Source organism: Octopus bimaculoides, chromosome 18, assembly GCF_046866305.1.
Source record: "Octopus bimaculoides isolate indiv1 chromosome 18, ASM4686630v1, whole genome shotgun sequence".
Lineage (NCBI taxonomy): Eukaryota > Metazoa > Mollusca > Cephalopoda > Octopoda > Octopodidae > Octopus > Octopus bimaculoides.
The window spans coordinates 12280678-12308504 of NC_142945.1; the positions used below are offsets into that span (position 1 = coordinate 12280678).

General features: G+C 35.9%; 1 protein-coding gene across 23 annotated transcripts in view; it reads right to left on the bottom strand.

Moving 5' to 3' along the window:
* Window positions 1-8541, bottom strand: part of LOC106868645 (transcription factor 12) — a 145414-nt gene extending 136873 nt beyond the window's left edge. For 16 of the 23 annotated variants that reach the window (XM_089365770.1, XM_089365781.1, XM_089365771.1 and 13 more), the window contains exons 1-2: window positions 8350-8541; window positions 2092-2144 (exon numbers count right to left, since the gene is read on the bottom strand). In XM_089365770.1, the coding sequence (XP_089221896.1) occupies window positions 2092-2135 (44 nt within the window). In that variant the 5' untranslated portion in view covers window positions 2136-2144; window positions 8350-8541. Of the gene's footprint in view, window positions 1-2091; window positions 2145-3669; window positions 4089-8349 lie in introns of those variants that run through there. The other 7 variants (XM_014914009.3, XM_089365767.1, XM_089365773.1 and 4 more) reach the window with 7 other exon arrangements.
* Between the last annotated feature and the right edge of the window lie 19286 nt (window positions 8542-27827).

Below are 27827 nucleotides of genomic sequence, written 5' to 3' on the forward strand. Positions count from 1 at the left end.
GGAATGAGACAATTTGGCATAGCTGACTAGTCAATCAGCATGCTTTGGTGACAGTACTTTTTGGTGCTGTTAGCAGATACACATGTACAGAAATTCACAAATAGAGAAGAAAAACAAATGTGAGAGAAAGCAAAAGACATTAAAATTTATGAATTGAACATGAACGACAAACACTTTCCATCTCCTCATACACATGAAGAGAAAGGGAAAGAAAAGGAGAGAGAGAACAGAAACATCAAAACATCTTAGCAATGCCAAATAGGTTTGTGCCAAAATGGCTGTGCCAAAACGTCTCAGACCTGTGTAACTAGTACATATTTTATCAACTTCAGTAAGACTTGAACTCAGAACCAACTAAATAGTATAAAACAGTTAGCTTGGGTATTCTACTACTGTTTCTATTTTATCATCAGCATTAACAAAAAATGAAAAACAAATCTAAAACATTGAACAAATATTAAGAGAATAAGAGTTGAGAGTAAAGATCTTTAACATGTTTTAATAATAATGAATTATTAACCTTTATCCTATTAGCACAAAACAGCTGTTGTATACAGTCTGCAATGATTTTGAGAACATTAGTTTCCACTTAAAATGTATGGCAGTATTTTAACAAAACATAAAAAGATGAAAGTTATGTATTTTAACTATAGCATATCAATGAAGAAAAAATATAAAGCAAAAATATTTATCTAAGTATAGTTTCAAAATATAGATAAGCTGACCTCAAGGTTGAGTAAGACATATGATGAGGATCAGATATGAACAATTTAACATGCCCAAGAAAACAGCTTAGACAGAAAAAATGCAAAGCATCCTTAATTTATACAATGTAACCTATATTCTCATTTGAAATTTCCTATAAAATCTAGTAGCCACCGTCTTTAGCCCTTCATTAAATATAAACACTTCAGAAACATGTTAGAAATATACTTCATCCATATCATAGGATACTAATAAACAGAAATCTTAAATGAAATATTTAAATTTAAAGAAAAAAAAAATAGTAATAATGAAATATAAAGAGATTCTATTATAAATTAACTTTGTGAATTTAATAACTGACATCATGTTTTCCTACCTAATACCGATAAAGTGATAGTGGAGGTGTAGGATTCAGAAGTTAATGCTGCAATTAAAAGCACTGAGAACCAAGAACAGAGAGCAATGCCTATGCTATGATGGTACTGCACATACAGAGGATTAACAAGAGAGGAGTGGGTGAAAATGTTTAGCTTAATTTCAATCTTCTGGAATTTTCTAGACAGGCACACACTATGCATGTGTTATTTATAAATCCATTCTTATAGTTTCCCCCCTCCTTATCAAAAACACATCTACTATATTTTGAAGGTACCTGTTTAATGAAAAAGAAATCACACACACACAAAAAAAAAAAATTCCTATTTCTTAAATCAGAGTGGCTAATTCATTCCTTATTCATTCACTGAAGCAATTATCAGTCAGTAATTTACTATGTAAATGCCAATATTGTCTCCAAATATCAGCACAACTATTCAAGTGGAATTATTTAATTCATATTCAGCTCCCAGTTACAGCTATTTCACTAATAATGTTCTTGCAAAACAGAATGAACATCACAATTCAACATGCAATGCTCTGAAATCAATAGGGCTGAACGTTACTGATACCCTTAATATCAAAACAAAACAACTGTTTACCACACTACTACAAGGGATAAATATTTACCCTTATTAGTAAAAAAATAAAAAGGGAAGGGGTATAATTAAAACAAATTTTTTTTAATATAAAATTTAATTTTAAAAACTCCAAATTATTTAACCCATTCAATTCAAAGGAAACTTTTTGGAAAAACCTATTTTTCTGATTTTCACCTGCTACAGACCAATAATATAATCTATAAAAATATCATCAAAACACAGTATCAATAATATATAAACAGTGTTACAGAAGTATTTATCATATTATTAACACTGTGCATTGACTGTTTTGATGTCATTTTTTTTTTTATAGATTTTTCAAATGAACTATGTTCAAAAAAGTTTTTCTGAAACATTTGGCAAAAAATAATGGTAGAATTCTAATACAGTATAATGAATAAATGACTACCTGGAATGAGATGCTCCTTGCCCTTCCATCTCTTTGGTACTCATTCAGAAATCCTAATAAAAAGAAGAAATGAAAAGGAATGAGTGAATTGGATTCAATTACCAAACAGTCAAAACTTAATACAGATTTCTGTTGAGATAATTTTCTATGAAGATTAACAGTCATCATTGTATGTAATCAGTTTTATTTTTTATAATATTTAAGCATATAAATGTATACCAGCAAGGTATCATGTATACAGATGGGGTACCACACACACATTTATACACACATATAGTAAACAATACTTTATGCACATACATATTCTTAGTTATCAGTGTATGTGTATACATATCTATACACACACACACACACACACTTCAGGCTTTTTTTATATACATATAATTTAATCGATTTTTCATGATTAAAATAAATTAAGTATTTTAAAATGAACAGATTTTAAGGAATATCAAACTCATTTTAAGCCAGACTTAAAAATATCTTCTGAGAACATGGGGAGGTATAAATTTAATAATATTTTACTTAAGGAAAAGAAAAAACCTAAAAAACTGGTATCTACAATGTCTTACACTTGTAAACAACAATAGTAAACTTTTAATTTATATTAACCAAGATATCTAAAGATCATTCGTCCAACTTGCAACCCCCTTAAGAATGGGGTCAATTATAACCATTCTACATTCCATTTGCAAGCATTTCGTAGATTCTATGATCTTATTTAGACAATTACACTAATTTCAACCCAAGAGATTTTTTTTTCTAACTATAAAATACATTGCCTTTATTTAGATTCAAATACAATAAAATTTTCAGTTGCCTTAATCTACAGTGATGAAACTTTCTTGTGTTCTTGCAAATTATCTCAAATTATATATCATATTAAATATTTGAAAGACCAAAATACTCAGCTTGGTGAGAAAGACTTAATAAATTATATTATCAAGAGGCTGGAGAAAATGGGGTGCTGCTTATGAAATAATTAGTATTAGTAATATAAAGTAAACAAGACACTAAGCTTTATAACATTTAATTATCATTTCTAATTTGTTGATGAAAGACTTTTAAGTGTTCTACTTTTGGTATTAATAGAACTAGGCAGCAGAAGGATTTTTTTTTTTCAGGCATGGTACTTGTGTACTTGTTCCAGTTAGTTATCAACTATATCACAATCGCAACTCTATATATCTATCCAAAGGAACAAATTTTTACAACTTGTTCACAGCTTTATATTTAACCAAGAATAAACACACAAACACACACACAAATACACATCAGGTAAACTTTATAACATGATATTTTACAGATAAATACTTGAGACAGACAAGACTATTTTTTTTCAATAAGAAACAGAAATAATGGAAAATACAGATAATGATAAATTTTTTTTTTTCGTTTTTACTTTGTACGAGACGATTTCGTATAAGATTAATTATAGATTCGTCGAATTTAAAAAACAAACAAACAGTATTTAAGGTAATGAATTAAACTTGTGAGTATGGTGATGTAGGTTTGGATGAAAAGACAAGTGAAATATGAACAATAACTAACATAAAAGTAGATATGACAAAATGTTTCTACCATCTTAATGAAGATAAACAGCTTCAAAATTGATATGCTAAACAATGGATATAAACAGAAAACATTGTGGACGACGAAATTAAAGATCGCAGGTTGGTGTGTAATAAAAGAAGAAAAAACCCTCGTTCTTAAGATGAATCTGTATAAATTATAGAGGAAAGCAAATTTAGATTAGAGACAAAGTGTTGTTTTATGACAGTAAAATAGCCAAGTTGAACAACGATGGTGTGTGGAGATAGATAGACTGAATGGCTGAAACTAATGTGATAGTTAACCATGAAGGTAGGGAAAGTGGGGCAGCAGCTTATTGTGGTGGTGATGATGGTGGTGGCTTTAGTGTAGGAGGAGGACTTAGTTACGACTGCTTTCCTTCCTGCCTCAATTTATTCGTTGACTTTTCGCAGGCTTCTCAGATTCCCCCAAACATGGCGGCACTGCTAACATTTCTCTGCTGCTCTGGCTCACACCACCAGCCACACTTTTATACCTATCTTACACACACGATTTCAATAAGAGAACAGTCAAACACTAATCGAACCAAAACACAACAGAGACGAAAATGTATGCTTACGTGCAAGTTGCAAGCATTTACTTTTTTTTAAACACAAAAACACCAAGTAGATATGATATACATTTCTTCTTTTTTTTTTCAAGTTCGCAAAATCGATGATAATAATTTACAAATATATATTACACAGAGCCACATACATAATGCAGAATTGTTGCAAATGCCACAAAAGTTGATAGATTTATGACCTAAGCATAAAAAAACGAGTGTGAAAGACGAAGTAAGTGAGGAAAAAGCTGAAATTGTTAAGGGTGAGAGACGTTTTATGTGGAAGAGCAACAAAAAGATGGCGTGCTTAAGACAACCTGGAAGAGATCCACGCTAGAACTAGGTTACAACCAGATTGTAATCAAACCCCGCAACAAAAAATTATTACTAAAACGAAATCCCTAAGGATTTTTTTCCCCCCCTATACAAAGAAAGGATTATTTGCTCAGATAAAAATAAATGAATAAAGCACTTGTGGTTTGGTGTTGTATCGTAAAAAAAAGAAGTGAACTTTCAACAATTTAAGAAATGTTATAAAACAAAGAAATCCACAACAAACGATAAGATCCTCTGTATGTGTGTGTGTATGTGCGTGTGTATATATTATATATATACATTATATATACATTATATATTATATATATACATATATATATATATATATGTATGTATGTATGTATGTATATATATATATATATATATATATATATATGAAATTGACATCGTTCATATAATGTCAGTGTTTATTATTATAATTCTACGATGCAAGCGATTTTTTTCTTTCTTGATTGAAAGTAATAAAAACATTTTGAAAAAAGAAAATAATTAATGTAACTTAAAATGAAAAATAACTTTGATGGTATTAAACAAACCAGGGAATGGATAATGAGATTTTTAAAAAAATATATAGTTTGAATAAATAAAAATCTGAAGAAGCGAAATATTTAACTTTGCTAGTTTACTTCATTAGTTAATTTTTTCATTACACTTTTGTTTACTGAATGAAACAAGTCTAATAGCAGAATAGAGGTGTGTGTGTGTGTGTATGTATGTAAAGTTCTGCTGTCAATTTTTTGCAAAATAGGGAATATTAACAGGTTTAATTTACTCTTGTACACTAAAATCTTATTTTATTCAACAAAATAGACTGCAAGACTAGCATGAACTGAACTAAGAACGGTGAAGTAGCGAACTAGTATAATGTAGTGAAGTATATACATTAGCGCAGCTCGCAACTGCCTGCGCCAAATCTAGTATATATAAACAACGATGGCTGCAGGAGTGTGTTGTTGGTAATTAGATACTGGACACATTATATGCATGTGCGTATATATATATATATATATAAATATAAATATATATATATAGTTATATATGAACAAGACAGCTGATTCGGTGCTATATAACAAAAGACACCATGTGTTGTGCACGTAGAGTATGTGTACATATTTGTGTTACGGGAGGAAATGCTGGCTAGTTGAAACATTTGACATGGTTAAAGGAGACGATTTACACCTCTCACTTGCAATGTCTTTATATCTGAAAGACAAGGAAAGGAGAAAAAAAAAAGGGGGGGGGCATATTTTTGTGAAATCAAAAGAAGGCCAGGAAGGGAGTGAAGTAAATTATTTTTTACCAGAAATTTAATAGATGAATCGAAGCACACAGCTTTTCGGAAGCGAAAGCGATAAAATAATATCAATTTAAATGGAGATGCAATCTAATAAGCTAAACAAGAACCATAAAAACATACACACACACACACACAAGAACCGGCAATAGACACCCCATACACATACCGCCTCTGTGTCATCAATACTAGTAGCAGTACCAGTGCTACTACGATCATTTATTAGCACTAGCTATCTACCACTTTTAACATCTCATTTAGCGCAAGTACCACAGCACAAACATACTTTGAACACTAGTGCTACAATCAGCATCAAGTGCGCACTCACCACTAATATAAGTACATCATTATCACAGCCACCAATATTAACACAACCATCACCATGGAAGGTAACCATGCTAACCGTTAGTGAGCCTCTATGTGGTCACTCGACCTGCTAGAAATAGCAGACAAATCTAGAAAGCTTCATTGAATCACACCCTTACTATCTGAAATAAGGAAAGGATAGCGTTGTCCTAGATTGTCCGTACATTGATGGTATGGGCCAAGGCTGGAACGTCTTTGCTCCTGATAACAGTTCAATCACGACTGACCCGGGCCTAGGTAACAACCATCATCGTTATCACAAAGTATAAATATCAAAGCTAGTGTCGTTAGTATTACCAAAACACCAACATTAATACGACCCTTATGATACCACACTGTCAATACACAAATATCCGTAGTAAGAACATCTCTAGTTAATATCAAAAGCATCGCACCACTATCATCATAAATGCGGGGACCATCACAATTACATGCACCGCTATTGCTTATCACCACCATAAGCACCACTTAGATAGCACTACAGCCGAGATATCAACAAAACACCACAGCCAGTGTTGCGAACACTGTACGAACACTACCACCAACACCATTAATTAATACAAGTAGCAGCTATACTATCACCAACAGTAAGTACCACCAAGATCTTAACGAAGGAGTCTCTCTAGACGGTCGATGAACCAGCTAGAAATAGAAATCAAATATCTCAAATCACATCTTACCACCTTAAATATGTTTGGAAATAAAATAGGGTGGTCACAATCGGAAATCCTTTGACCACAAGCTGACCTGCAGCTAAACAACAACAGAACTAGTCACCGTTATATTTTTTTTACAAAAGCTATATAATGCAGTCACCATCAGCCTAATTAAACATTACCCATTATTTTAATTACAATTAATTGGTGTTTTTACGACGGCTATAACGGCTCCAGAAACCACCATCATTATTACAAAGACTATAATATTACCGCCAACAAATCTCACCACTGTCACCTTATAGTATTGACCAAATAATAGTACCATCAGCAACACTACCACCAATACTATCGTTATTAACACAAGCACTCGACGTCAACATCTCCAAAAATATGAACATCGTTACTATCATCGCCATCAGCAGCAGTAGCATGAACATCAACAATAATACTGAGAGAGCCATGATCACGGTCATCATCGTCAAGCAATAAACACAAGCATCACCATCAACAGTAGCACCACCACCACCACCACCACCATCAGCTTTTAAACTCAACTACCGCAACAGTTGGTTGTTGGGGCAGATGGAATCGCCATCAAGAACCAACAACACAAGGGGAAAAATAATAAACAATAATGTTGTTGTATTTGGTGACGGTCATATTGCCAGTTTAGCCAATAAGAACACACGCACTGTATATTTGGTGTTAATTTGCTTCAGCTTTATATTACATTACATTACAATTAATCCTATTTCGGCCAGAGTTCTTCATCAGTGGTCCTTTGCTTTCTTCTTTCTTATATGTGTGTCCCTCCTTGCTAAAAACTATCAGCCATTTCACATCAAAAATCTTGCAAAACAAATATATAAACGGAATAAACAATAACATATTAATGAAATAAAGGAAGTGGAGAAATTCTGAAAGGGGGCAGAAAAAACGGGACGAGAAGCAGAAGAGAGAGAGAGAGAGAGAGCGCGAAGGAGTTGTGTATTATTTGCAACAGTAGCCATCGCCGCCGCCGCCGACTGGACTCTTTAAATAAAGACCGAACAGAAGACAGCAATCAGAACACATAAAATGTCTTATGTAGAGTTTAAAAACATAAACTAGCGATGACAGTGGCTAGCCAAACTAAGAAAGGCAACGAAGAGAAAAATTGGCTATAATGCGAGGGAAATAAACACTGAAGTAAATAGATTTTCAGCCCTTCATTATCAACAAAACAGATAATCTGTGCAGAGTCATCGCACCATTTGGTCATCGTAGGTCATTCTGACAACGCTAGGGATTTGGACGGACACCGATTGTTAAATATTTGGAATATCTGCACGATAATTTATTAAAGTGGATTCGAAAGCGATTGATAATAGCCAGAGATGTTGAGAAGAAAGTGTTGTTAAAAATAAGGAATGGGTAAAAACTAGACAAAATGGCGACCTAGATTGGGTTCGAACACGCTGAAAGCTTACCTTTCGTTCAGACTATCCCAAGATTGGCAGCCGGCAGCAAGAGTATCAATATATAGCATAACTCTATGCGAGATATAGGTTTGGGAAATTTTTTTTAATAACTTCAGAAGAAGTTAAAACACTATTAGTCCATAAAATGTACTTTTAATTAAAACACGCCGTCAGACATATTCAATTCTCTTTGTAGTAGACAAATTACTCAACTCTTAGCATACACAGTATCGTTACGCGCAAGCGTTATTCCGTTTTGGATTTAATTTTCTCCAGTAAATAAATATACATATTCTCAGTAAGCAAATTAATGTATCCTTTAATTAATTTGGGAAATTTTAATCCGATTGCTGTATTATCAAGAAAACAAATCAATAATAATATCTTCCAACGTAACTCATTTTTCTAAGCGGCAGAACACATAGCAACGTTCCGTTCCTCGGCCAAGTATTTTCGTCTTTTTTTTCCCTTTCGTTTGGGACCATTGTCATTAAAGTGAAGGAGGGGGATACGCACGTGATTTACAGGTTCCTTGAATATTATCCAATGGCAGGGTTCCATTTAGTTAAGGCCGTAAATGATTGACAGACATTTTAGTAATTTTATCCAATGAAAAGAGGTTATTCAGGAAAGAAGGTGTTAACTAACGAGACTTCATTATAATTACTGTAACCTCACTACTACCATTAAGCTGTTAGCTACGTTCAGCTTCCTCTTTGCTGCAGCAATGTTTACTGCTAGCCGATCGCTCTTTCCTCTTTTGATGGATTTTCTTGCAGTATTTATATAACACGGTGGGTAGCCTTATAGTACACTCAACGCACAGCTTCACTCACTTTATACCGAAGTCTATAACCTTAAAGAGAAAAAGCGAAGATAAGCTACACAGGGAAGAGTTTGACCTGTTTCTCGCTATAACCTTTATTAGGTTACTGAGATAAACACAATTTTTCTTGTCTCCGAGCAAATATTTTTTTTATATCTTACAGAATAATAAAGTGTAATAAAAATAAAAGTTTATTATTATTCTTGGCAAACTTATTACGATGGTAGAATTTCTAAATTGATGCTAGTGGAAATTTATTTTTGAAAGTCCTCCATAGAATAAGAAATATAGATAAAATCCATTTATTTTAATACGGTTAACGGAGGGGGTCCAAGTTTGATCCACGTCTATACAATGATAGTCGTTCGAAAAGATTGACTAAATTTGATTCAATTCTGCATGACATTTGAAAATTAAATATTCAGCGATTATTTACTGTTTCGTTAGATACATGTTTGTTAACTAATTGAGAAAAGCTCAATTGAATGTACCTGTTGTTGTAAGTTCGTTATATGGTCAATGCGCTCAGCTACTGTTGTTTCATTAATATAGGGAGATAAACACTCAATATTTTGCTTCCTACTCTAAAGTAATACATCTCTAATAGTATCCTAGTATAGAAGTGGAATGATGAGGTAATATGTCTGCTTGATCAGGGGATCTTCGAGTTAAGTCGAGTGATTATAGGGAAATGCAATTAGAAAGAAGAGGAAAGATGTCATATACATAAGGGTAGAGATATCGCAGTTTACAGCTATCACGTTACACGAAATAATTTTCAGAGGGGCCTCTACATTATTGCTGGAATATATATTTAGAAGGGGATTGTAGTACTGAAAGAAGGTTACGGAACACTGAACTGGATCAGATATTAAGGTAGTTCTTAGGTTAGCTTGTAGATGTCCATTATTTCGTTTCGTTGTTTATATTATAGTTCACAAGCCCGTAGCCGGAAAGTTTAACTTGTATAGGACGTTTAGATAGTTTCTGGAAACTTACCTGACACGAAAAACCAAACAAGAACAGGATTATTGAATAAGTCAAAAGTATTTGTTAAATCTCAGGCAGGCCTGACCCATCAGATGTGCTCAAAGGCATTTCAATCGTGTCTGATCTAACTGTTTTCAAGTGTAGTGTACTCCAAACTATATTGGCGAACATGTTCTTTTCTTAAGGAACTGAAGGAGATTTGACTGCCATTTCTAACAGACCAAGCAACCACGTGGAAGCTCCTGGCTTTGATGACAGTGTTGACGGGGCTGATGTTAAACAAGAGGCGACAGATGATTGGGAAACTACAAACTCGTCGGACTAAGGTTGAGAAGCGAAAAGAATGTGCAGGAAGAATGAAAGGCTTTTGCAAAAGGCTGTCAACTGCGGACCGGCTTTTGACAACACGTTCAACGCTTTTTTTTTCATCAAGGTATGTGCTTTATAGCACTTGAGCTTGGAGATCTTTCATTGGATGTCATTTACAATAAAGTTTTTGTTCTCATTGACCCCCGAAGAATTTTGGGAATATGGTGGGTGAACTACTTCAATGATTTGGTCATGGTGTTCAACAAACGTTGGATATACTCATTTTACGTTTTGGCTCGGGGACATCTACTTTGAAGGGAGGGCTCCATTGGCACTTATTTTATCAAAGCAAACTCTACCTTGGCAGCATTTGAACTCAGAACGCAAAGACAGACGAAATGCTGCTAAGAATTTTGTCCAGGGTACTGACGATTCTTCCAGCTCGCCCCCCCCCCCTCCTGACGTAGTCCGAAATAATATAGATTTTTAGACAATTATGTGGTTGACTGATCCGCACTGTATCTCTTCTAGGTATTGGAGCATCCTTTGTGGTTTCAGGCACAAGGGTACACGTGTTTGTGAAGCATCCCTTGTGGTTTCAGGCACAAGGGTACACATGTTTGTGAAGCATCCCTTGTGGTTTCAGGCACAAGGGTACACGTGTCTGTGGAGTGCTCAGCCACTTGCACGTTAATTTCACGTGCAGGCTGTTCCGTTGATCGGATCAACTGGAACCCTCGACGTCGTAAGCGACGTAGTGCCAACAACAATTGAGTAAGAGAACAGCACATACCTTCAAAGTGACGCTGGGGTACAACTATACGAAACCCAATATACCTGTCATGATTACCGGTCTGATAAGGGTACATCACTGATGTGCATTAAAACAATGAGCGCGACATAGTGATCTCATATCAAAATAAACAGCACATAACATTGCAGGTGGGGACCCAGTTAGAAGTTTCATCAGGTCGAGTAGACCATCCAGCTCAAAAGGTCCTTCTGTCAATAATATCATTGTTGTTGAGTGGTCTTCGTCAAGTACTATTGTACGAAAGTATGTAAAATATAACATCCGATATGATCTGGTGCTCAACACGATAGCAGCTTCCAGGAAAGCTTAGCCTGCATTGATAGAAATGAAAGTAATGCCTCTGTAAAAAAAAAAGTCTCAAAGCTTACGACATGAGAATGTTTTGAGCCCTCATGGTGTACATACAATCAAGACGACTTTGGAGCTCCTTCATTTTTCAGATTTCGCTCCTATGGGAAAGAGTGTTCTCTACGCACATCGTTCAGAAAGCTAGACATGTTGACTTCGAAGTACTTGATTGCCAGATGTTTTGAAGTTTGTCACAAGCACTACAGGTTTATTATCCGTTTAATGACAGAAAGTTTTTCTTTCAGACAATAGCATATGAACCAATGTATATGGTGCAGCCAAAGAAACCTCAGATACCCCATCCTTGATAACATATATATATATATATGTGTGTGTGTGTGTGTGTGTGTGTGTGTGTGTGTGTATATATGTGTGTGTGTGTGTGTGTGTGTGTGTGTGTATATATATATATATATATATATATACATATATATTAATTTAGTAAATGGAGTAAAACGCATATGTTAACTGAAAACTTTTATTTCCAACATATGTTTCGAAGATTACAAATTATACCTTCCATAGGAATAGGCGATGTTGATAAGAATGTAATCTTTTCTTCAGGGAAATGCATGGGAACCAGCTTAAACGTAGCCAACAAGCACTGTACACTAGATCGAACCATGATAGTGACTTTAAAAAGAGAGAGAGAGAGAGAAATTAAACATAAGCTACATGAAGACACCATTTCTACATGTCTAACTTCATAGGCGTCACACCAATGGGAATTTTTTCTGTCGCAACCTTAACCTTTCGTTGACACCATTGAATTTAGTGCCATCACTGGAACAAATTGGCAAGCAACTTGCATACTCTTCGATGGTCAGGTCAGCTTCCTTTATATTGGGAAACGCATTAACTTTGGCTGTGGCATTCTCAAGGGATGTTATTCCGCACTGAAGTAAAGTGATCTTCATTTGCCTCACTACATCTAGCCTAAAAGATTTACAACTCTATGCACTTTAATAGAATTTCCCTTCACACTGATTCCATCCTATGACGGAAGCAGAACGGCTTCCACAAAATAATAATAATGCGACCATGAGATTGAAAATAGGTAGCCGGACATAGTCTGAATTGGGAAAGAAAACAAACTATGCTGGATCATAGACATAGCATGTCCAGCTGATAACAAGGTATGCGATAAAGAAGAAAGAAAAGTTGTGAGATATGAAATACATGAAGAAGGCCGGTGTCATCAAAGCTGAAATTTGTATAATGAAAGAAAAATTTAAACAAGAAATTAATACAAAATAAGAAAAAGCATGGAAGGAAAAGAAAATGCCCGGTCTGTTTGCAAGAGATGTGAATGCGAAGACAGATACAGGAGACCGGTGGCTATGGATGAGGAGGAGTGACCTGAAGATAGAGACAGAAGCACTCATGTGCACAGTTCAAGAACAAGCGTTAAGGACTAACTATGTGAAGTGCAGAATAGACAACACTACCGATAGCGACAAAGGCTGAATGTGTGGTGTGAGGGGTGAAACAGTATGGCACATCGTTAGCGAATGCCCGAAACTGGCACAACGCGAATATAAAAGACGCCATGACAATGTGGAAAGAAGGATCCATTGGGAGTTCTGTGGAAATCATGGCCTACAAAGGGCGAAGATGTGGAATGAGCAAACTCCAGAATGAGTCACCGAAAATGAGAATTTCAAAATCCTGTGGGATGCAATGATCCAGTGCGATCACCCGACTAGACATCGGAAACCAGACATTGTTTGGTGAATAAAAAAGACAGCACATGTATGATAATCGACATAGCATGCCCCGGTGACAACAGGATCAATGTGAAAGAAGAAGAAAAATAAACAACTTTGACGATTTGAAGTGAGAAATACAAAGGCTGTGGTCAATGAAGAAAGTAGACTTGATACCAATATTAGTCGGTGCATTTGGGAGTATCAGCATTCAACTACCAGCATGGCTGAAAAAGATTGGTGCAAGTGTGAAAGTAGAACACCTACAAAAATCAGCATTGCTTCGAGCTGCAAGAATTCTTTGCAAGGCTCTTGAAGCATGACCAGTAAACAAGTGTCATCTTAGTCTGTTGGCTGTGGACAGCTGACACTTTCCATCATACCCAGCAAAATAAGCTGTGAGTTTTTATATAATAATAATAATAATAATAAGAGCATTCAGAGAGCGCAAACCTCCGCCAAGGCAACACCATCGTCCTCTCAACGATTAGCCGGAGATAATTTTTAAAATGAGAATATCTGAAATAAACTCGACTGCTCTCAAAAACGAGAATACTAAAATTGAACCCGATCGCTCTCAAATATTTAGTAAAAAGAAAAAAAGGAAAAATAAACCAGAATCCTTGTCCGGTACCGGATCGATCCCAAAATCTAATCAGTTCGTGCCAGTCACGAGGCCAAACATCCCTGAAAGTTTCATCCGAATCCATCGAGCGGTTCTTGAGATATCTGTCCACGGACAAACAAACAAACAAACAAACACGACCGAAAACAATACCTCCGCCTTCGCGAAGGGGGAGGTAATGATAATAATAATAATCTTTTCTCTTAAAGGCGCAAGGCCTGAAATTTGGCGAGGGGTGGGGATGGGCTAGTTGATTACATAGAAAGGATGAAAGGTGAAGTCGATCTTAATAATAATAATGATATTTTATTTCTGTACATTTATTTCTGTACATTTATTTCTGTACATTTATCAATCAACCGAGTGGTTAACTGATAAATATTCATTCACAACATCACACAGTTGAAGGCAAGAGTTACGCATTACACAGTAGAGTGCAAGATCATAATTACAATCAAAGTCAGAGAGATACAGACTATGTTAAAGTCTAGATCTCTTCTACTTGATGGTGAGGCTTTTATCTCGAATAGAACAGGGACTTAGCGTAATGATGTAATCCTACACAATTACAAAGAGAAAACGAGACGGTGTCTCTTTGAAGGACTTCTGCTTTTGTGGGAAATTATTGAACTGGTCCGTCATTACTTTGAACCGAGCTTGATGGGTTTATACATTATTTCAACAGCTCTGACAGTCTCATCTCGGGACACCATAGTTTAACAGGGTATGTAACATGACCATTTTGTTTGTTAACTCAATGAAATATCTTCGAGAAATCTACAAATACAATTGGTAGTCTTTGCTTGGAGATTCTGGTGTCTTCTGTAAGTCTTCGAAGATCAAAGATCTACGGTAGTGTTGATTTACCTTAATTGCGGAGAGCCCCTTCGGTCATGACTGACCATGGGATTGCAGCTAGGAAGTTACCCTCCCAGGCACAAGTCCGGGCAAGGTTGTTTATGGAAGACCAGCAGTCACCCATGCATACCAGCCTCCCCTCTCCACGCCACCAGTGTTATCCAAGGGAAAGGCAAAGGCCGATACAGCTTCGCACCTGTGACATCACAACTCATTTCTACAGCTGAGTGAACTGGAGCAATGTGAAATAAAGTGTCTTGCTCAAGAACACAGCACGCAGCTCGGTCCGGGATTCGAACTCACAAACTCAATATCGTAAGCTCGACGCTCTGACCACTGAGCCATGCGCCTTCACATTATTTTCATTATTATTATACTTTTCTGATCATATTACTATTCTTTCTCTTTATTACAGGTTTTGTTGGAGCTCCTGGAGTCTTACATGCGTAACGGGCTCGCTACCTGCAACCTACGATACCATGCTATCCATTCTTTTCAGCTATCTAGTACTTATCTGATTATTCTGGCCGTGCCAAGAAGGCAAACCTTCTGTTACAGTTCTACTGGGCACTCGATTCCAATTTCCTTGATATTCCTCTTGATGCCTTCTGATACTGTTCCCAAGGACCCAACAATAATTGGTACTATCTTCACCTTCTTCATTTTCCATAGCCTGGCTATTTCGTACTTAAGAGGGTTGTATCTATCTACCTTTTCGCCTTCCTTCTTGACTGTTCGTGGGCCAAAGGAGCATGCAACATCAACTATAAAGCATATGTGGTGCACCTTGTCCACCACCACTCGGTCCGGTCTGTTATGCTCTAGCACCTGATCTGTTTGGATTGGGAAATCCCAGAGGATTTTGCTAGTCTCTGACTCCGACACTCACTGCGGTTTGTACTCATACCAAGTCTTGCCTTTCTCTAGCCCCCACTTTTCGCACAGTTTCCAATATAGCACTTTCGCTACCTGATCCTGTCGCCACAACTTGTATCATTCGTGATATGGGCAATGGTTTCATCCACTCTATTGAAAATGCGGCATAGCGGAGACACTTGGTCATTCCTAAGGTTGACCCTTCAGTTTGTGGCCAAAGTTTGACCCAAAGAATTCCTCTCAACACTTGACTATGATGCTCCCCCACTACTTTTACTCGTGATCTGAGATGCGCATATCGTCTGCCACTAAGGGATATGCTCAACTAGTTGAGATCAAGCGAACTGGCAGAACCGTTAGCACGCCGGGCAAAATGTTTAGAGGTATTTCGTCCGTCTGTACGATCTGAGTTCAGCTTCTGCCGAGGTCGACTTTGTCTTTCATCCTTTCGGGGTCGATAAATTTAGTACCAGTGAAACACTAGGATCGATGTAATCGATTAGTCCCCTTTCCTCATATTTCTGGCCTTGTGCCTTTAGTAGAAAGGATTATTATTATCATTATAAACGCCGCACAGTGTACAATATCGTGAGGTTGTTGACTGAAGATATTGTGTCTACTTGGGGTTTGTACTGTTTGTCAAGTCACAACAAGGACCTCAGACAGACAGTACTTTACGCAATATGCGTGCAGTTCCAAGTAATGCCGACTTTTGCAATACACCGAAATTGTAGCGTATTTCTAAAGTTTTCAGATGTTTTTTTTTTCAGATTTGGTGGTATTGAACCCAATGCTCCGATGACATTATCATCACCATCATCATCATCATTATTATTATTATTATTATTATTATTATTATTATTATTATTATTATTATTAAGTCAAAATTAAAAGAGAGTGCCATTGTCATCTAGTGAACGATATTTTAACATCTTGTGTGTCTTCAACAGGTTCAAAAAATAATTTTGTCAATCTACTTCATTTTGGTTAATATATAAAGGATTGAGGTAACCCCTCCATAAGATATAGAGTCAAAGTTAAAAGAAGTTTAATCCTCTGGAGGAGTTACCTCAATCCTTTATATATTAACCAAAATGAAGTAGATTGACAAAATTATTTTTTGAACCTGTTAAAGACAGGTAAGCGACGGAATGCCCAGCAACAACAACATTAAAATAGATCAGCATTACCCCTGAACGAAGGTAAACGAGGAGATTTTGTAGGTTCACAAACATCCCAGTCAGCCCAACATCAGGCATATTAGAAAGTTGGTCGCTGATATAAATAGGGGAGTCTCTAACTTAATCTCAGACAGGGAAATGTTCGATACAGCAGCAGCAGAACTTACAGCGAAATGCTAGCCATAAGTAGCTTCAATAAGAAGTTAGTTTAGATACAGGGATATCCTAACGTATCAATTCAAGGTAAGTTTGGAAAAGTAAGTAATCTGCTTTACTCACCACCATCACGTACACACAACTTGAATGATTCTACGAACATTCCCAAGAATTTTCTTTCTCTTGTAAGGTACAATTTTTCATGTAAATATCATAAATACTTTACAGCGGACAATGTTAGTGTTAGCTATTCGTGCCTAGAAAACATCATTTCTACCATCAGACGTTAAAATAAAAAATGTACATTCATGTAGTAACCACTGCATCAGCTGTCTTAAAATCGTCGAAATTGACACTCTAGTCCGCTCAGGGGTATTTTGCGCTTCCAAGATACACACGCGCACACACACACACACACACACACACACACACACACACACACACACACACACACACACACACACACACACACACACACACACATAGACACACATATAGGTTTGCAAGTTTAAACAACAAAAAGAGAACTTACCATTCAAAGTAAAGCATATTACATCGACGTAGAGCTCTGTAAGTGATTCTAGGACCTTCAGTTGTTATCTCAATTGATAGCTAAATAACAAAGATGTATGTATATGTTAAGCACGCGTGCGGCGTGTGTTTGTGTAACTAGTGTATATGAACAGTTATCCATTTGGATATGCATAGGAACATTGCAAACTATATCTGTGGAATTAAAATAAATATGTATTACTCCAGACATTAAACTTAATGTTTCACATGCTGTCGTGTCCTTCAGTGGGGAGGCAGAAGACTTTTAAGCCGGGTGGTACTATATACAGCAGTAGAGATTAGCGTAAGATTCGCAGGTAGACACGGAACGAATTAACGAATTATCGTTTTTCTATAAATCGAAGAGACCATGTGTGTGTGTAGACACACAGAGACACACACAAACATATATATAATACATATATGTATGTATGTATGTATGTATATATATATATATATATATATATATATATATATATATATATATATATATATATATATATATATATATATACATACACATGTATAAATATATTCAAATACATACATACACACATATAAATGTATATACATGAATACACATACATGTATATTGTGTATGTGTGTGTGTGTGTGCGTGTGTGTGTGTGTGTGTGTGTGTGTGTGTGTGTGTGTGTGTGTGTGTGTGTGTGTGTGTGTGTGTGTGTCTGTGTGTTGTGTATGTATGAGTGAGAGTGTAGTTAATTAAATTAATTAAATATGATTCTTAATTTATATATAGAAATTGAAATTATATACCATTTAGATAACGGGAGAATCTAACGCAGTAACTTCTATGTAGTCGCTTGATCTGTTAGAAAAAGCTCCGAAATCTCCATCTCATCATATTCTACTCTCTCGGGAAATGAAACAACATAATATAATTTAAGCATGCAGGGATGTTCATGAATGGAATGTCTTTAATCATAGATTTACTCAATTTAGGTTGACATGACCTGTGGCTAAACAATATTGTAAGAAGATCCATTTGTATAACTTTACAGATTGCATATTATCTGTCTTTGAAACGTGATACGGTTAGGTGGAGTTTGTTTCAGGCCGGTCAATGATGAATTGATGGTGGGCAGGGAGTTGCATTTGACGGCGGGTGGCCTAGTGGCCAGAATGATGCACTCGTGGTTTCGGTTCCGAGACTGGGCGTTGTGTTCTTCCGCAAAACACTTCATTTCAATTGGCTCTTATCCACTCAGCTGTAAATAATTAACTCTGTGATAGGCTGACGCCATATCAAGTGGTGAGTTGTAATTTAGGTCAATTATACGCCATAAAACAAACCAGTAACCGGGACTGTGAGTACAACTACTCGAACAGTAATGTCCAATGTCCAGTGCGGGGCACGATTATAGAATTTGGGGTTAACGAAGAACAACATTCATGTTCCAGGCAATATTTAGGGCAAAAGTTTGGGACGGTTCTAAAAACGCTTGGGATATCTATCTATCTATCTATCTATCTATCTATCTATCTATCTATCTATCTATCTCTCTATCTATCTATTCATCTATCTATCTGTCTTTCTATCTCTCTCTCTCTCTCCATATACATACATACATACATACATACATACATATATATATATATATATATATATATATATATATATATATATATATATATATATATATATATATATATATATATATAATTAAAAAGTCAATAAAAGAAAATGGAGAAGAAAAATTAAAAAGATGCTTGGTTTGTTTAATTTGTATTACAAATGGAAAGGTAATGCACATTAAAAGATGAAAAAATATACTTCAAATTCTGTATATATACATACATTCCCACCCTTTCCCTATTCTTCTCTCCCTTTCACCGTTCCCTCTCTCTCTCTATCTCTCACTCTTCCTCCTTGACCCTCTCGTCGCTGACACCTGACGAAAAGGATTCTCTCTTTCTATCCGCTGCCTTCCTATAGAGAAGACGTGTTTTTTCTGTCTCTTCACGTCTAACTAGCGTTCATAATAATTTTTCTATCGTCTTGGCTTAACAGCTCTTACCGTTTGTTCTTACTGTCTTATTTTTACTGTCTTGTTCTCACTGTCCTGTTCTTGTTAACACTTTCACCCTCCGCAAAAAATTCCAAATTTTATTTAATTTGCTTTGCGGGAAGAAGTGTTCCAACGAAGTCGTGTATTGTCCTTGCCTTCGTAACGCGGAGTAGATGGAACAGGGACAACTGACGAAGGGTTATACTCTTTATGCTGCATGTCTCGTTTCTCTGTTTGTTTTTTTCGTTGTTCGTAAAAAGTTCGTTTTCTGTATTCGTTTTTATGTTTTCGTTTCTCATTGTGTTTAATGTTTTTTTGATGTCCTGTACCCATATATGCATGTATGTATACATATAGATGTAGGTATGTACATATATGTATGGATATATGCATATATTTATATGTTATTTATATTATTATAAAACCCTTAATGATGGTGCTCCAGTATGGCTGCAGTCAAATGACTAAAACATGTTAAAGATATCAGCAGCAGAAACGGCTGTAAGTAATCTTCAAGTTTTGTATTTAAAAACAAATATTTATACGATGGTAGTCAATTTGTTTGTTGATCAAAAGTGTTCTTCATTTTCTGCTCATTTTAAAGTTGATTTCTAATAAACTCTTGTTTATTCTGTTATTACCTGTATACTATCTGCATAGTGTGCTTGTATACCCATGCCCAGGGTTAAAATAGGTAATTTATACCGGTACTAAGAACGGATATTCTTATCTCTTAGACGATTACTCTAACTGCTAACTCTACTTACCTATACACACACATACACACACGTGTGTGTGTGTGTGTATATATATGTATATATATGTATATATATATATATATATATATATATATATGTATATATGTATGTATGTATGTATGTATGTATGTATGCATACAAGTATGTATATATATTTTTTTACTTGTTTCAGTCATCTGACTGCGGCCGTGCTGGAGCACCGCCTTTAGTTGAGCAAATCGACTCCAGGACTTATTCTTTGTAAGCCTAGTACTTTTTCTATCGGTCTCTTTTGCTGAACCTCTAAATTACAGGAATGTAAACGCACCAGCATCAGTTGTCAAGCGGTGCTGCACACACATACACACACACACACACACACACACACACACACACACACACACACACACACACACAACACAAACGCACACGAACAAATCGACCCCCCCCCCAGACATTTTTAAATGTCTGATACTTATTTATTCGGTTTTTTTCCTGGATCGCTAAGTTCTAAGAATGTAAATAAACCAACACCGATTGCCAAATAGCGGAGGCAACAAATACAAAGAAATTGCACACACAATACACACGCGCACACAAAACACATATACGACGGGCTTCCATACAGTTTCAGCCTAGCAAATTCATTCCCAAGGCATTGATCAGCACGAGATCATAACATAAGACTCTTTCCGAAGGTGTCGCACTGTGAGACTAAACCCAAACTACCTGATTGTAAAGGGAGCTTCATAATCGCGTAATTTTTTGTTTCAAGATTTTTGGGTTTGTACTTTGAATGAAATTTGGGTGCTATTTCTAGCAACCCGGATAACTCGCAATGGCTACGTCCTTTGTGCATATCAGGAACTACATTTTGCAATGTGTCCTTCCTTTTTTAAGCCGATAGGATGTGTGAAGTTTACTCGGTTAGTTCTGGTTTTAATAAGTCTTCAACGAAAACCTACCATTGCGCGAGAGTAGGGAGACCGCGTACTTTAAAATATACTTCTATTTTGAAATTAGTGGTGAGATTTGCCTGCTGTTTTTAGCTGGTCGAGCTTTGCTTCACTCATGGACATGAGTAAAACATGCAGTCCAGCAATCGTCAACATCTTTCGTCGGGGTTTGTTGATAGACATTGCGAAAATTGGCCACATGGAAATCTGAAGGTTTAAACTGAAATGGCATATTTCAGGAACTTTAGGGATTCCCAGAATGAATACATCTTTTGATTGGCCATTACTGGAAAGTATTTTAGCCTCAATAACATAGAGTATGATATTCTTGACAACCAATTTTGTTCCATTACGAAGATGTGGTGGATGCAAATTACGAAAGGATTTTCGACAAAAATTTAGTCAATGTGGCAGGACATCAAGATTTTCTGGATGCTGGATAATTGACTATTTGATTGGGATCAACGGCCGTGTCAACTGACTTGTAGAATTGGTCCTCGACAAACAGCTATTCCAAAAGCCCTGCGTTAATGACATGAACAACGTTGTCATTTGGAGGAAAAAATTGACCTTTCAGTCAACCGTTTGTGGTTTTAGTGGTTTTCAGAATGTTTGTGAAAATAATTTCTTTCTGTTCATGAATAGTTGATGTTTTTATATTGATAGTTTCTATGTCGATTCATCCTTGCGCATCTGGTTTGAATCTTACGTTGCCCTCTTGTCGTAAATTGTTTTCAAATGGCTCTGATATATAAACACCATATAGATGGGTTCTTATTTGGGTGAACAACTGTAAATTTGTCATTTTTCTGCAGAGACATGATAATTTTAAGTAAGTATTAAGTTAATCTTGTTGTACTCCTCTCGGAATAAGAGGTAATATTCGTTTAAAATTTCCAGCTAAAATCAAAGTAGATTCGCTTTTTCCTTTATCATTATGTTCTCCCGGATGCCTTGCATTGTCTTCAATAGAGCTCGTAATGTTACTTTGTAAGAGATCGCACATGCATCACAAACAATCATTACGTACCATCACAGAACCTTTGCCATCCCAATTCCTTACAAATATTGCATGTAGCATTTTCATTTGTCGCTAAGTTGAAAGGGAGTGTGACTGCAACATTTAATGTTTTGTCTCCAGGCGAAAGAATTGCTACAGCTCCAGAAGAAACAACTGCAAGTGCAATTTGCCGAGTTTGACGAAATTTTGCTAAGAACAGATTTTTTCGAGTGTATCAAGTAAGAATATTCCAACTATAAATGGAGGATGATTATTGAGTGTAGTTCTTTAGTCATATAGTAGCTATAGTTTAATAGTTACATGTTGATGAATATCTTCAATGTTGAAAAAACGGTCTCGTGTAGACCCTCATGAATGTTGCCGATCGGACTTCTTCTAACCTTAGAAAGGACAAACGATGGAAGCTCTTACCTTTCCAAAGAAAATACTTTGTCTTCAGTAGCGTTAATTACCAAAATGAAACTTATATCAGTGTAGCCAATTTCCATACTTAGTTGTTTGAAGTCCTCTGACGGAACTCGTCAGTGATTTTACTATAATAAAAGTGGATTCAAAATACTGCAGCAAAATGGCTAATAAACTTCTGAGGTTGGCTAGCAACTTTCGAGAGTATTACTACTGTCATGGTGGCCTTCTTCAGTATATCACCTTCAAAAAGGTCTCGTTTGAAACATATCTTTCTGTATGTGTCGCACATTGGACCCTGGACAGTTCGCAGATCCTCCAACGAGCTTCATACTTGTAGCATTATAAAGTGGTATGCGATGGTAAAATACACTCTAGCTTACTTGGATGACCGGTGTAAACTTTTGTTAAAGTTCCATATTTAAAAACGGCCTTCTATAGCGCTATATCTTTTCTACCAACCCCACTTATTTTTATTCTAAGTACAGAAAGATGTTACATCTGAATAAAATACGTATAAAATCTCCCCGACAAAAGCTGAAGAATACGGAGTTGTATTTTTGTTATTAAAATATTTTTTTCAATAAAATAAACACTGTCTATTTCCAGGTGACTTCTTAGTGGTCGGATGGCGAGGTGTTGTTCTTCAACTGGTAATTCCAAAATGCACCAGAATATTTAAATGCTGCTAAAATGTCTCTTTCCGATTGACACTGAGCACTTCATCGCTTGTGTTTTGTTTTTAAAGTGCATTAGCACAAGCAGCAACAGCACCACTTCTGACTTACTTGCACACATATTAAATTGGCTTCACTTAGAGACTGAGCTCAACGTTGATACGGGCATAAAAGGTATTTGACAACTGTGACCTGTGAAGTACAAGACATCAGTTGAAAATCTCAACATCCTCACCACTTCTCATGGACAGTCTGAGCGTACTTCTTAGAGACTTTTTGACGCATTTATTATTTTTCCTGCAAGATTTGGGAGTCTAGCGGAGCTGGCATGGGCAATGGTCTATTGGTCTCTTGATGGTGTAAAAAAGGTTTTATTTGCTTAGAGCAGAGCTGGCCAACTCGAGGCCCGCAGACTTTTATCTTGCGGCCTGCTTGATACTTTCTTGAAATGGGTTTATATAAACAAACATTTAAAATTTTTAATCAAAAATTAAAGATTTTAATGAAAAGTAAAAAAAGTAAGATACAACTGTTTTTGCAACGATAATATTTCATGTTGAATCAATGATCATTCATTCATTATTGTAATAGTAGCATGAGAAAGCAAAATGCTTTCAATTCTGACAGTAGTGCTCTATTCTTGTAGCACGCCTATGTAGTTTGCAAGTGTTAATTGAACATCTTTTTTTGTTATCTTTTAAAAATTTACAAGTGGCAATAAAACAAGAGCCTCCAATTTTATAATTTTAAACAAGCGAAAAGTATGAAAAATTCTTAATTCTGTAATTTGATTATTTGACTATTAGTCCAAAAAGTGTGCAAGCAGTCCTCAAAAAGTTTCTATGATTAAAGTGGCTTGCAATGTAATTCGAGTTGGTCAGGCATAGCTTAGAGGATCTGAGGACTTGCTGATGTAATGTTGTCTATCGGACTGTGTCGGATTCTAATATTTAGCCAGATGTGAATGCGGGCGAACGAAAGGTCTCTTTCCTCTCATCCTTTGACATTCATGTTGCATCCTGTTGCATCATCTTGAAAAGCTTTCGTGTGGAAAATTCTAGCCACTTTTTTTTTTTTTTACCTATTGACCTCTTTGATTCCTATTTTACTGCGCTGGGTCCTCCTAGCAATTCCATGCCTTAAAGATCCTATAATATTTTTATAATTAAATATTATTAGAAATTGTATATTAAAAAAAAAACTGTTAAAACTTATCGTATATTACAGAAGTATGGCCAATTTATTTCAGATAAATTTTAACAAAATTTGATGCTTTATGGACCCTGGTTGGGAACCACTGCTCCTAGCCAGTAAATTCTGTCGGTCTTTACTCGGCTGTTCTGGTAAAAGTTCTTCACTTACCTCTTTCCGATCAGTATATCAAATGAATGTGCTTGTGAGATCAAGTCGTACATAAGTTCTAACATAAATCACTACATCCTAAGTACATGCATTTATTTTGGACTTCGTGTAAAACAGGTAAGACAAATTACCCAACTGACCAGATAGCTCCATCATTTTTTATGTCATCTCTTAGATAAAATTATGAATCCATGCAGAATCGTTTGCGTGTCGGACAAAATGCTTAGCGATATTTCTTACGGCTCTTTGTGCTCTCATTTCTAATTCTGCCAAGGTCAACTTTGCCTTTCATAAAATAAGTACCAGTTGTGTGCTAGGGTCTATGTAATAGACTTACTCATCCCTTCAAAATGGTTAGCCTTCTGCCAAAATTTGAAGCCATTATTTTTGACGTGTCATTACGAATAGCAAACTTTCTGCTTCTACCAGCTCACTGAAGGAATGAATCTTGAAATTGTTGCATGCAGCTGAAATACTTATTGTGAAACTATGACGCATATGCAAAAACAACCTAACGTTAAAATATGGTTACTATTTTAAAGTTTTTAGTTTAAAAATAACAATGAAACAATTGCCGATGGTAGGGGAACGACTGAGAGTAGAGTCAAATTTATGGTGAAGTTGAAGTTGACGGAGATTTCAAGTTGATAGACGTTCCATCATATTGCGAAATTCAACTTGAATTTTATGATACATCCATGCATAACAGTATTTGTTCCTCGAGTGTGTGAAATTTCAAAGTGATATCCGTCTTCTTGATGTACACAGATAAGTGGACACTGAAGAGCTTCCTCTGATCTATATCTCACATTTCTCCTCTTGATGTAGCTGTGGCGAAGTTTTAGAGCAATATTGCTTTCTCTAAACTCCTAGTCACTCATAATCGGGGCAATCCCATTGCAGGTTTGTTCGCTTATCTGTATCAGCTAATTGAAATTCCATAACAGGCGTGATTTCAAGTACATATTTAAACGTTTTGGCTTAACAGTTTGTAGGTGTGGATCATCTGGAGAAGCATTAGTGCGCTCACATCAAGCCCTTCATTATATAAAGCAAAGGTTCTCAACGAGGGCCATATGCCGCCTCGGGTCCATTTGGAGCTCGAGGGAGGCGTTTTGGAGCAAAGGGGCACTAGGGGCGTTAAGAGGCTTGTGGGGCGCTAGGGGGCGCTGGAAGACCCTCGTCTTTGATAAGTTTAATTTGAAATTAACGAGTAGTAGCCATATATTCACATCTCTGCGACAGTCAGTTTTAAAAAAACCATGCCTTTTTGTTTCAAATTTTCAAAAACTTGAAAAAACACTTTTTCCACTTTGACGACGCCAAGCAAATTCCTTCTACCATGTGTAACTGGTGTTGCTAAAGTGAAACCCCCAAAACAAAAACAAAGACTAAAATCAGATGAATAGTAACAGACGATTAAAATAAAAAAGTAATGAATAAAAGCGAAAAGCTGTGTGTGTGTGTGTGTGTGTGTGTGTGTGTGTGTGTGTGTGTGTGTGTGTGCAAGTATATAAAGAATGGTGGTCAGAATTTTGGATCAAACTGGCTTTTGGGAGTGGCTGATAGGTATGCATTTGTTATGTGTATGTATGGATATATTTGTACGTACATGATTGCGTGTATTGACATGTTGAATTCCTTTCTGCGACTGAACTTAAATTGACCCCTGGCTATTAAAGACCAAACTACACACACACACACACACACACACACACACACACACACACACACACACACACACACACACACACATTTGCTTAAGGCTTTGTACCCATTTGAACTGCAGCTGTACACCAGATAACGTGGTAAGTCTTATGTTCTAAAATTTAAATTCTGAATTTGTTTTAATTATAAAATTACACCCCAGCTAAAAACCCATCTTTTGGCTTTGGAAAACAGAACCTTTTCTTTCTCTTTCTATATTTCTTGTTAAGTTAGAATTTGTTAAGTTAGAATTTCTCTGTTTTGGTCAGGATTTTCCTATTTCCTGTATCAAGCAATGGACAGAAGCATTTAAAAAAAAAAAATCCATAGAGCCGAACAAAATCAAAAATATTAATTCTAATCGTAAACATTTTCCCTTTCCTTAATACTAACAAGAGCATAGTTTGAGAGAGACTTGGCTATTATTTCTAGCAAATTTAACAACCACACAGAGATTACCACATTGGCTCATTTGTTGATGTGTATAAGTAAACAAAAACTAAAGACACTAGCAAACACACACACACGGAATTATGATGTAAACACGTGCTAAAACTCCTCATAGCTTTTGTATTTTTCTGAATTTTTACAAAATTTTTTCGATTCTGTCTTCTGCATAATGGAATTGATATTATTATGCAAACCCCGCCTCCCATTTTTTTTATTTTTTATTCGTGGTTTTAAAATACGCACAGTCCGAATCTGCTGTTTGTTTCTTTATAATTTTCAAATATTTTTTAAATACTTTTATGGAAGAAAGTTTGCTGACAGTCTTCACACTTTTTCACACAATCCTGGACTTTATATGCGAAATGCCAGTGACATGCTGCATCTCCATCAACAATATTAGCAGACAGACAGCCGTGCAGTGGCGCAACATATAGTCCAAGCAGGCGAAAGCCTTCTTTTTAAGAGGAAAAATTAAGTTGGAAGAGTGGTGAAGAAGTTTTGGATACTTGTGGTTGTCGTAACTACTATTTCTGACACACATATTTAAGTAATTTTGATTTTGAAGTATTTAAAAAACTATTTGGAAATTATAAAGAGAAACGAATGGTAGATTCGGACTGTCCGTATTTCAAAACCACAAAAAAAAACAAATTGTGTGTGTCAAATTTTTTCTCCAGAAGTTCATAGCTTCATAGGAATAAGCGTGGAAAACTGCATCAAGATAACCAATTTTCAGATTTTTTTCTTCCTTTTAAAAAATGTCGATTTTGTGAATGAGACAAACTAGATCCCGAATAAGAAATGACTGTTTAATATGATAAATTTTCAGATTTTTTCCGTCATTTTAAAAATGGGCTGATTTTGTAACTCAAACTAACTAGATCCAAGTACAGTGAATACC